The sequence below is a fragment of the Arachis stenosperma genome, chromosome 4, assembly GCF_014773155.1.
Source record: "Arachis stenosperma cultivar V10309 chromosome 4, arast.V10309.gnm1.PFL2, whole genome shotgun sequence".
In the NCBI taxonomy this organism is placed as follows: Eukaryota; Viridiplantae; Streptophyta; class Magnoliopsida; order Fabales; family Fabaceae; genus Arachis; species Arachis stenosperma.
Window position 1 is genome coordinate 150,288,431 of NC_080380.1, and position 11,651 is coordinate 150,300,081.

At 29.8% G+C, this 11,651-nt stretch overlaps 2 protein-coding genes across 2 annotated transcripts; both read left to right on the forward strand.

The window, feature by feature from the left end:
* Positions 1-3,879: 3,879 nt before the first annotated feature.
* On the forward strand, positions 3,880-4,948 carry LOC130973271 (zinc finger protein 6-like). Its single transcript, XM_057897727.1, has one exon. The coding sequence runs from the start codon at positions 4,066-4,068 to the stop codon at positions 4,837-4,839; it is 774 nt and encodes a 257-aa protein (XP_057753710.1). The 5' UTR covers positions 3,880-4,065; the 3' UTR covers positions 4,840-4,948.
* Positions 4,949-5,199: 251 nt separating this feature from the next.
* Positions 5,200-8,704, forward strand: LOC130975972 (chloroplastic group IIB intron splicing facilitator CRS2-B, chloroplastic-like). The gene is made up of 7 exons (XM_057900681.1): positions 5,200-5,212; positions 6,056-6,087; positions 6,607-6,831; positions 6,937-7,021; positions 7,154-7,221; positions 7,586-7,659; positions 8,030-8,704. The coding sequence occupies exons 1-7, from the start codon at positions 5,200-5,202 to the stop codon at positions 8,181-8,183; spliced, it is 651 nt and encodes a 216-aa protein (XP_057756664.1). The 3' UTR covers positions 8,184-8,704.
* The last annotated feature ends 2,947 nt before the right edge of the window (positions 8,705-11,651 follow it).

Consider the following 11,651-nt stretch of genomic DNA (forward strand, 5'->3'; position numbering starts at 1 on the left):
ATTATGGGCAACGAAAGTGAGACATCATCTGACACCACACTCTCATGAATAGTTGAACATGTTTGTATAAATATAATAAACATTACACATGTAGAAAAACATTTGAAAATTTACTTTTGAAAATAATTTAAATAAATAGAAGAAAACATAATGATTAAATTAGTCATAAATGTAGATTATATGTTGAAATACAAATTATACAAAAAAATTATAAATTCTTTTTTTATACCATATTAAAATTAAAATTAAATAGATCTAACTCAAATCTAAAAGTTAACTAATAAGAGATAAGAGATACAATAATAAACTCTATATACAGATTTTATTCTTAAATAATATAATTAAGACTTATAATGCACTTCGTTCACATCTAAAAATAATGATATAAAATATATAAACATTTGTAAGTAAATAGTAAAAAGAAAAAATATATGAAATATTATATCTCTAACTATTATTATAATCAATCTTTTACAACGAACACTAACCAACAGACAATTTATTTCATAGTATATATATATAGAATAATAGGAGTCTCCATGTAAAGAAATTTTATATTATGTTAATACAATATACAATAATAGATTCACATTAAAATTGGTCACTAAAATTAATATAAAATATATATTAAAATATAAAATATATATTAACAATAAATTAAATAATACATATATTTATACTCAAATACATAATAATTAATTTTAATAGTTAATTTTAATCATGTACAAGTAATATTTTTGTATAACAATAGTTATATTAAGATAAATGTCATAAAACTATTATTTTCTTTTTTTGATCACCGAAAAATGATTATAACTAAGTTTACGCTGAATCAACCAATGGTGGATGAAAAATGTGAATCCACACGTTATTTCACATTATATGTATATGCAATTATGCAAACATTCGCAATGAAACTATTTTATAGTAGTTGGACATATTCATTGAATTTAATTTCTCTATGAGCTGTGGTATATATATAATGCCGTGAGAAGGGATAAAATTAAACATATATAGCAACAATTGCATAACGTTTTAATTGTAAGAGGTGTATGTGATCATTTTATATAGTTATATTACCTCAATAATTGATATTCCACATCAATTTGCTTTTCCATGATGAACACCTTCATATACTTTCTCTACGTACATTCACTTGATCTGGACTTCGCAACACTTTAATTTTTTTTTCTTTTTCCACCTCAATTTGAAAGCTCCATCACTTAGTAGATAATCCAAAATCTATATAAGACAAATATGAAAGATTAATTTCTATTGTACTCCTACAGAACATACAAGCGCCGCTCAGCTATTAATAAATAACAATTAATCAAGGATTTAATTAACTTATATTTTACAGATATATTTTTAAAATATGAAAAAATTAATTTTTATAAATTATTTTCTGATGGTATATTTAATTTATATCTGTAAAATACAAGTTAACAAAATTCATAGATTAATAATAATAGCAATAATACTAACAAATTATAATTCAAATGGCATAATCTTTTTTTTTTTATTTAGAGATATCGAATTCAAGTCTCACTCTTAACTTTAGCAAAAAAAAAAAAAAGCAATAGTTGCATAGCATGTGTTATGCTAATTATGTGTTCTTATACCATGTTAATATATATGCATGATTTGTTGTCAATTGAGGAAAAATTAAAGAAAAGTTTCTCATCTCATCAATCACTCAATATATATATAATTGTGATCACGTGCAACATTAGTTCCATGTTATACATGATCTAGTACACAATTCTATTGAGCATGTGGAATGCTGATGAGATGATCCTAATACATTGAACCCAAGTGGTGGAAGTTAGTAAGATTCGTATAGATTTTGTCTTAATAATTAATGGCGAACTCAACGTCAATCACGCAAACATACTTGAGAATTGAGATAGCTACCAATTCACCACACGTCATTGTGTGGACCTTCAATCCACATAAACTTATTAGAGCATGATCATTTCAATAATCTATGTATAACTCCCTTCTCTCTCAATGTTTGACTTAATTCCTCACTTATTAACCATGATTAGGTAGTAATATCTCTAACATGGTTTTTCATCTTGTGAACTATTCTTTTACTTGTCACAAATCATCACAAATAAGTTTTTATCTAATACAAACAATTAATCATTTAAGAGCAATATAATATTATTTATCAATAAATATTATTATCTTTTATCCATACTTAACTAGTAATAATTTATATTTATATTTCCAAAAATTTTACACACAAAAATTATATAATTTACACATATGTTTATAAGAGTTTGTACATATAAATTAATATAATTTATATTTATATTTTTTAAAATTTATACATATAAATTAATAAAATTTAGGGTTAAGTACGATTTTGACTTCTGAAGTATAAATTGAAAATTATTTTTGTCCTCAATCTTTTTTTTTTATATAAAATCGTCCCTAAAGTTTAACTTAGTTTTAAAATCGTCCTTACTTTAGAAATTAAAATCGTACAGAGGTGGTGGCAGAAGCGGAGACAGAAATAGATCGTAAACAGTTTCTTCTTCTTCTTCCCTTCTCTTTTGCAGGAGCACTCTCTTTCTTTTTTTTTTTTCTTTTTTTTTTATTTTATAATTTTTTTATATAGATAATTTAGTCCAAAATTTTAATATTTAAGTAAAAATGATGATTTTAAAACTTAGTTTTAAACCTTAGAAACGATTTTGTATGCAAAAAAATTAGAAAAAAAATTTCTATCTATACCTTAAAGATCAAAATCATACTTAATCCTAAAATTTATTTGTTAAAAATAATTTAATATTTATACTAAACAAATAATGACTAAAAATATTAAAAATTATCGATTTCAAAATTTTTTATTTAAAAATAAATATTTTTTCTAAGAAAAGTTACCAAGAGGTATATATATGTTGCAATATATTATATCACACGGCAGCTAGGATTTCATGTATTTAAGCTAATATTATACAAAACCCCCCACTTTATCTAATTGAGCTGATCTATTATTTTGGCCCAATAATTCAGAGATGATAATATATATTATTATATATACACATATGTTCTTCAGCTAGATTACAAACGTATCTAGCATTTTAAACCAAAGAAGCAGATACCCTTTTGTTTTATCTGTAAACCGCCCTCAGTTATAATTAGACTTATATTTATTTTTCTAATATTCCCTTTGTTTTCTACCAATGACCAATTTTAGGACTTCATTATAAGATTGAGCTTCTCTTCTTTCCGCTAAAATCCAAAAGAAATTAAAATCAAAAGCAAGACAATTTGTATCTTTTTAAGAAATTAAATCTAAGGTATCTTGATGCACACTTAAACTTATTCATCAGTTATGTGTTTTATATAAACCTAATTAATAACATAATAAACATTGTAACTACAGCATGTGTTCCCACAACTCAAAATCATCGTTGAAAAATACCAAAACGATGTACTAAAATATCGTTTTCAAAATTTTTATTTTAGAATGACACATTAAATTATTAATTTTTAAGTTGATTTTTTTCCCTCTTCTGATCATCGTCCAACCATTCCTCCTTCTACATTATTAAATAAAATTCTAACAAACTAATTTGGGTTAGTTGAATAGTCAGTTTGTTCGTCCGCTTAAATAAGTATTGAGAGTTCGAATTCAGTCTTGTGCATACAGCAATCTATTAGTCAGCGGTGCCACAAATTAATTATGACCTGTCGAGTTGGAGGATATCGTAGACAACAAAAAAAATCTAAAAAACAAAATGCAATAATATTAAGGTATACTTTGCCTCTCTCCATTATTAAACAAAATCTGATACCTTTTTTATTTCTTCTCCCCTTTATTTTGAATTTTCCCAACAAACTCTAGTTTAGCTTTCATATGATTATGTTTTCCTGTTTCCTAGCATGCTTTTCAAACTGTTCTTTTATAAAGACCACCACACCCAACAGCTACTTTCTATATTCCTCAATCACACACACACATATATTCACTAAATCACATAAACTTTGGTGCATATCTATCTTTTTGCTTGGTAGCTTTAATTAATTTCTCTCTTTCTTCATTGATCATATATGGCTGAAGTTGTTGAATACCATGCAAATTCCAACACAAACACCCCTACCACCCCACCATCTTTGAAGCTCTTTGGCATCAACATTCATCACAAGATCTCAAATAAAGATCAAAACACTACTACTACTACTACTCATCAAAAAGAACAACCATGTTTGATGAATCAATCACCATCACCACCACAGAAATCTGAACAAGATAATTGTTCTTTTGATGACCCTTTTAATAACTCATCATCATCATCATCAAGGGATGCAAGAAAATATGAGTGCCAATATTGTTGTAGAGAGTTTGCAAATTCACAAGCACTTGGTGGGCACCAAAATGCACACAAGAAAGAGAGGCAGCTCCTGAAACGTGCTCAAATGCAAGCTGCACGTGGCTTTGTTGCTTCACACTTTCAAAGCACAATCATGTCATCATCACAGGTGCCACATCTTCTAGCTGTTGGTGGTGGTGCCGGTGTGCCACCGCCACAACCTTCTTCTCAGGCATCTTCATGGTTCTATTATACAAGTGGTGGTGGCACACCCACCAGCTTTGGTGATTATGCATACCATTCAGGTCCTGAAAGACATGTCTATGGTGGTAGTAGTGGTGGTGACGACATCTATTTTAGAGAATCTCGCATGATCACAACAAATTTGTTATGCCACCACCGTCACCAATATCTGTCAAGATTTGATAGTCTTGACAGTAATGGTAACAGTGGTGGTGGTCAACTTAGTAGTAGTGAACAAGGGTTAAGATTGAATTTGCATCTTAGTTTATAATCTGTGAGTTGAAAATTTTAACGTTAATCTCCAACATGATGTAGTATATAGATTCTCTCATGTATGTACATTTTCGTTAAGTAATAAATTATGATAATTTTTTGCTGCATTTTTTAATATCAAACATGAATTGCTAGTTTCCATATGAATTATTCTTCCATTTCAAGGTAAATATAGTAAAAATTCAACCCAATATTTATCCATTTTGCTGTAATAGTTTCAGCTGAGCTGAAGAGGGAAGACATTTTCATTGTTAATATTCAAGTTTCAGCTGGAGAAAATAAAGGCATAATTGATGGTTGATTTGTCATTTGCGTTGCTTGCATTTGCAAACTAATATAGGGAAAAAAGAAGCCATAGATGCGTTTTGAAAGTGAGCTTATTTCCATAACTAAGTCAACTCTTTTAAGGCTAAATGCTAGGGGGACAATGACTTTGTTGAACAATATGAACAACCACCAATCAAATAAAAACACACTACACCTCTAAATTAACTCTCTAAATTTTAATATTAAAATAACCATCCGTACACTAGTAAAATGAACATCCGATATATTTATTGTTTACATTGTTTAATATTTTCATTGTTCATCGATACTTTTCCAAAAAAAAAAAGTTAGACATAATCACACAAAGAAACATTCCCTTGTGAAATTGATTACTTGTACTCCCTTAGTTTTTTATGCCGACATAAATAAATATTCTATATTGAATAATTAAAGAGAAAAGAGTATATGCATTTAAATATGAAAATACTAGAGAATTAGCTGAAGTTATTATTTTTTACTATTATTCTTAATCTAATTTTTTAATCTAATAATTTATAATATATTTTTAGTTTACATTTTAAATTTTGATACCTAACTATTGACAAAAAATAATAAATTTTACTAACTCTCTAACATTTTTTTTTAAATATAACATAATTAAGTACATAACTACAACGATAAATTACAACTAAAATAGAATGAAATGATTTATTGTTTAATTTTTTTATACAAGAATTATTTATTACGATAAATTTTTTACTTTTTATTTTTAATATTTGAGAAAAATGTGTATTTTGTTGTATCATAAAAATAAAGAATGTATCATAAAATTGTAAAAAAGAAATAGAAAAAATATAATTATCAAATTTTAAATTTAAAAATAAAAAAATGAGAGTTAAATTTGTGTTTATAATTTTTTTATTTTTTTTAAATTATAAATCTAAAAGATCAGATTTGTGTTGCCTCTGCTTCCCTCGCTGTAAGTCTTGGATGTTTTGCCGCCGTTTTGCTTGCTATAAGAGTCTTGTTGATGCTGTGTGATGAGAGATTATACGATTCCAAGAGTAGTTAATGTGTTTTCTTTTGAAGCTTGTTTGAGTTTGTGCCGTGCTTTATACGTGTTTGATGAAATGCTTAATACGAGAATGGGTTGTAAGGGTAGAATACGTTTCCCGTGAGGCCAACTACTGTGTAGATGGGTTAGCTCTTCTTCTTCATAGTTCAGTAGATAGTATTATGGTCCTGCAACACGACTTGCAAAGATACACTAATTGAGGACTGCTGTGTTCTTGTTCCTTTTATTTTAGCAGCAAAATTGCAAAAAAAAAAATGCATTTTTTTGGGTGGTATATTGTGTCTTTCTTCTTTGTTTATGTACTATTCATAATTTGGATTTAAGCTTAGAATGATTTCAAGATAATTAAGTGCTGTTTTTTGTGAGTAACATAAGGACATCATGTTTCTTATTCACTGTGTATCCTTTCTTTGATTTTTTCAGTATATCGATGTTGCATGCAGCATCACTTGCCCTGGCTTTTGTTTGAGCTGTCCCAGGAACCTTCATTGTCCTCGTGATTCGACAAAGGCTTTGGTTAGAGTGAGGTTTTCGGTTCGCTGTTCGGTACCAGAGTCAAAGAATGGAGCTACTAAAGTGGAGTATACTCCTTGGCTTGTTGTAGGCCTGGGTAACCCTGGAAGTAAATACCATGGAACTAGGCACAATGTAATAAGTTATTCACCACGCAGTTCTTGAAAGTTCTTAAGCACAATAATCTTCTCATGGTTTGATGTGTGAATCTTTTGTTTGTTTTTTTTCCCTATCTGTTAGGTGGGATTTGAAGTAATTGATAACATTTCTAAAGCAGAAGGGACTCGGATGAACACAATACAGTCTAAGGCATTGATTGGAATAGGTAAATCATCGCCCAGCAATTATTTTATTCTTATTAATATTTTCCCCCTCTTTTCCTCCTCCAAATTTATCGGCTTCATTTATCTTGGTAACTTTAGCATTGATTTGCCTTTTCTTCTGTTATCTTGTATAGATTCTATAGGAGATGTACCAATTTTGCTTGCAAAGCCTCAAACATACATGAACTTTAGTGGTGAATCGGTTAGTTTCATTTCATCACATAATTGCTAGATTTTCTATGATACATACATGCACAGTTAGTGAAATTGGTAATAACTCAAGTCAACAATATATCTGATTTACTAATTTTTTGTATACGTTGGTATTACATCTTTTGTGTCTCACATTCATACAAATGACTTATGAATTGTTAACCCTTTTTTCTCATTTATTTTCCTAATTTTTCTTACTTCTAATAATCCTAAAGATTGGGCCTCTTCTTGCATATTATCAAGTACCCCTTCGTCATATTTTAGTAGTATGTTTTCTAACCTTACTTCTAGTTGAAGGTAGTCAATGATGACAATTTACAAGTTCCTTAAAGGTTACTGGGAATTTTGTGTAGGTTTATGATGAAATGAGTCTTCCAAATGGTGTTTTAAGGCTTCAACCTAAAGGAGGACATGGTTACGACAATGGGTAATGCTTGTTGAATTGTTTTGGACACCCTTTGTCTTACTTCTCAAGAATTTGCATTATGAAGTGCTTTCTTTAAAGTATATTCTGACATTCTGACCTATTTACTGGCTTAATTTCTTCTTGTCATTTTGACTTCTTTCTATCAACATTTCCTCTTTGATTTTTTTTTTTTTTAAAAAGTTCCTTTTTCTGTAATCACTTCACAGAAATGCATGAACCTTAACTATGAACTCCAACCCAACTGTACCCTGATTTTTCTTCAAGCCATGTTCAATCATATTTGACCTTGTTCTTCCAGCATCAATCCATCTATCATATTGAGCATATATATCAGAAAATACCACATAATGAAGGGCATTTCTCGGTTCAGGTTTAAGGAGGTGATGGTGTTAGCACATTGCCCAAATTATGAAAGGTTCCCTTCCCCTACAAGTATAAACCAGACTCCTTGGTTAGTGAAAATGCACCTGAAACCTTTCGCAACAGCCTTCGGACAAACACCGGGACCCAACCTACAGTTTTGAGGAACACATTCAAGTTTTGTAACACAATAAGAGTACTTACTTATACTGATTGAAACTCACCAGTTATGCACTATAGTTTGTGGATTGAGCTTAGATGGAAATGCATAGAAGGTTTCTTCCCTAAAGAGTTATCACAATAAGAGTCAAATCTATGAACACATGTACGATTTAAGAACGTGACATCGTAAATACATAAAAGCATTATGTATATATAGTGATTATACCAGTTCACTGGAGTCCAGTTTTCCAAACGGGCTATTTCTTGCGCTTTCAGTACGAAATATTGATAGCCATGTTTCGGAGTCAAGTTGTTAGTCTGGAGCCTGCATTTCAGTTTGTGGTCAAAACACCGAATAGGCATCAAGCATAAACATTGTGAAAAGATGAAGTGTCTAAAATGGGAAAAGAGAAGCTGAGAAACTAGATTGTCTGTTTGAACATCGAAGCTCTGCACGGTGGAAAAAAAAAAAGAAAAGAAAAAATATGACGGGATCACTTTACCAGTCCTATACATATGAGAAGTTCTACTTGAGATTCCAATAATTTATGTGATCAAATGCTAACTGCTTTACATGAACAACAATTAAAGCATCACAAAATTTAAAGAGGTTAGTACCATTGTTTTACATGAGGAGTTTTGCTCCAGCAATCTGTCAAACAAAACATAGTTCTTACATCAGTTCGTAGCAGTCCACATTAAGTCTTAATTACAGTAATCATTCAAAGTCTAAACTCTAAAGAACAGACTTTTTTATCAACTGAAAACAGTCAAACTGAAATAGCTCAAATGGGAAAATCTTTCTCAACTCTGAAAAATTATTATATACAAAATTAAGAAGTAACCAAAAACCAGAACAAATTATAATTAATTGAACTATTTCAACTATAAGGTAACAGCTAGTTTAAGAATGTCATCAAGCACTACTATGGAGGTACTACACATCAGAGCAAACTAGTTTCAATAGTATTGACAAAGCCGACTATGATTACACAAGAAGTCATCAATGATTTATATCAGAGAATACAATTATTAATGTAGCACACAAATCCAGAAAGAACAGAACAACTGTGAGGCTCCAAGTTTTAACAGAAGCTAACCTGTCAGAATACCAGAAAAGACATCGAAAGTAAAATTCTTTGAAACATCTAGTGGCTCCCTACAGGTAGGTGATAGCCAAAGATCCGGATATCCGGCACCCCTACACATTTAAAGAAAACAAAAAAGGAAAGAAAGAAAGAATGCACGAAAGTAAAACAAAGAAAAATGAGTTAATTTTTATTGGATGCGCATTAAACTTAATGTTCATGAAGCCAAAAATATGCTTAACATGTGGCTTTTGTCTTCTTGATTTCAAGGTAACAATCTGACCAAGCAAATATGGAAGGGGAAAAAAACTTAGCAACTCCTCACTATGACAAACAAAATTGTGAATTCAATGTCAAACCATAGCACTGCTTCGAGGATACATTGAGCTAAATACCGGCAATCAGACTTAATGTAATTATATATTGCATTTTTCAAACTATAATCATCAACTTCTCTATGGTAAACTATTGTCTTTCAAAACTTGAAGTAATTACAATGAGCTATAAAAAGTATATGAAATTCAATGCTCTTACTGTGTAACAATAATAAAGCCAATTACTATCATACTATCAAGCTGCACTTTAAGGTATTAGAAAATGTTTTTATACCATGATTCTGCATGACCAGGGACATCCACTTCTGCCATCACATTTATGCCTGTGATAAATCATGCAAATACTCATCAAATAGATGATCATTATAGCTTAACAGGCAAAACAGGGGGGGGGGGGGGGGGGAGAATCATAGTCGGCAAGCATAATTTGCATGATAAATATATTAAATCATCATTGATAGCTAAAAAACTGTACCATAGTATGAACTTCAAAAGGGGTAACCTCACCTCTCATTTTGGCAAAACTTTTAGCAGCACAAGGTGCAACATGGAATAAAAATAAGAGGAAAAACAGTATTAGTCTTTGATAGATAAAGAAAATTGACTCAGATATGCCCTGAAAAGTAACAAGTTGGTAAAAGGAAAATATCCATGGATCAATTAACATTATTTTGGAATATATAACATATTACATTTATAGCCCTTCCCCGCCATCTTCACTTCTAAAACAATTTTTTTTATTAAAAAAAAAAAGAATTTCATTAGATGAGGAGAAGGATAATACAAAATGTGGGGACAAGGTCCTATCAGTTTTTTATTTCTTCAGCTCATCTATTCTTATTCAAACGAAAAAAAAGGTGTGCTAACTTCTTTTAAAGCTCCATCCCAGAATTTAAATGAAAGTTATTTTCAGCTTTCTTTTTAAAATAGATAAAATATAAAAACTCACAAATAAGCAATTATTATAGATTATAGATTTTAGATTTCTATAAATATTATAAAAGTTATATGGATAAATGCCAAGTCACCAACAAACTCATGACTCATTATTATTGTTGATTATTATTTTTGTCTCTGTTTATTCTTTTGCGAACTTTCCTCCTCCATAAAGCAGTTAGGGGATTGGATATATACAATGAAATTGGATGCATAATTTAATTGGATATATACAATGAAAATCAAATGACAAAAAAGAGAGCATTAGCATAGCTATTTCACAACTCCTCCATAAAGCAAGTTAGGGGATTGGATATATACAATGAAAATCAAACAACAAAAAAAGAGCATTTAACATAGCTATTTAACAAAAAAGAAAACTGCATCGGTTCATTCTTCGGGTGGTGGTCCCAAGTTGAGATTTGGCAGTAATACTCTTGTAGGGTCATATGAATTTACCTCGACCCCAAATAAAGGGGTAAATATCTGAATAACTGTATCAAAGTTAACTAATCCAAATCCATTCCTACCAAAAGATGCCTATAACTGTTAAGGTAACTAAAACTTTTCTCTTCTACATTATACCTGTAATTAAAACTGAGTGAAAGCCTGGAATCTCATTACGTTGCGATGTACTAGAATATACCCTATGTTCGTGGTCAAAACTAAAATAGTCCGCATAAATTCTAAGTGAGTCATAAACAGGCCCACGGGTATATATGAAATGAAAAATTTCTTTTAACAATATTTTTTGCATATCCACTAATTTTTTATCATATATAACCAATAGTCCACCAAGCCCAGATTCAATGTTAAGCTGAAAAAAAATATAGATATTATTATAAATAAAACGGACAAAAAAAATAAATATAAAAATTAAAATTTCAATACCTGAAAAACAGGTGTTTCACCTTCTTTAATACATAAAAGTTTGTATGTAACCAAAGTATTTAATCCATAATGAACAGGCAATCTACTATTTGAATCTACATTCCATGTAGAACACATTCTACTGCAATTGTAGATAAAATTTGTCACAGACATCATACATTTTAGAAGTGGAGGCTGATGTTGGAGCCTCCATATGTTAATTCTGCTTCCACCGAAGCAA

Coding starts and splice junctions, on each gene's coding strand:
- LOC130973271 (XM_057897727.1), top strand. CDS start 4,066: ATGGCTGAAGTTGTTGAATACCATGCAAATTCCAACACAAACACCCCT.
- LOC130975972 (XM_057900681.1), top strand. Junction 6,832..6,936: donor ACCATGGAACTAGGCACAAT/GTAATAAGTTAT, acceptor CCTATCTGTTAG/GTGGGATTTGAAGTAATTGA. Junction 7,660..8,029: donor GGACATGGTTACGACAATGG/GTAATGCTTGTT, acceptor TTCTCGGTTCAG/GTTTAAGGAGGTGATGGTGT.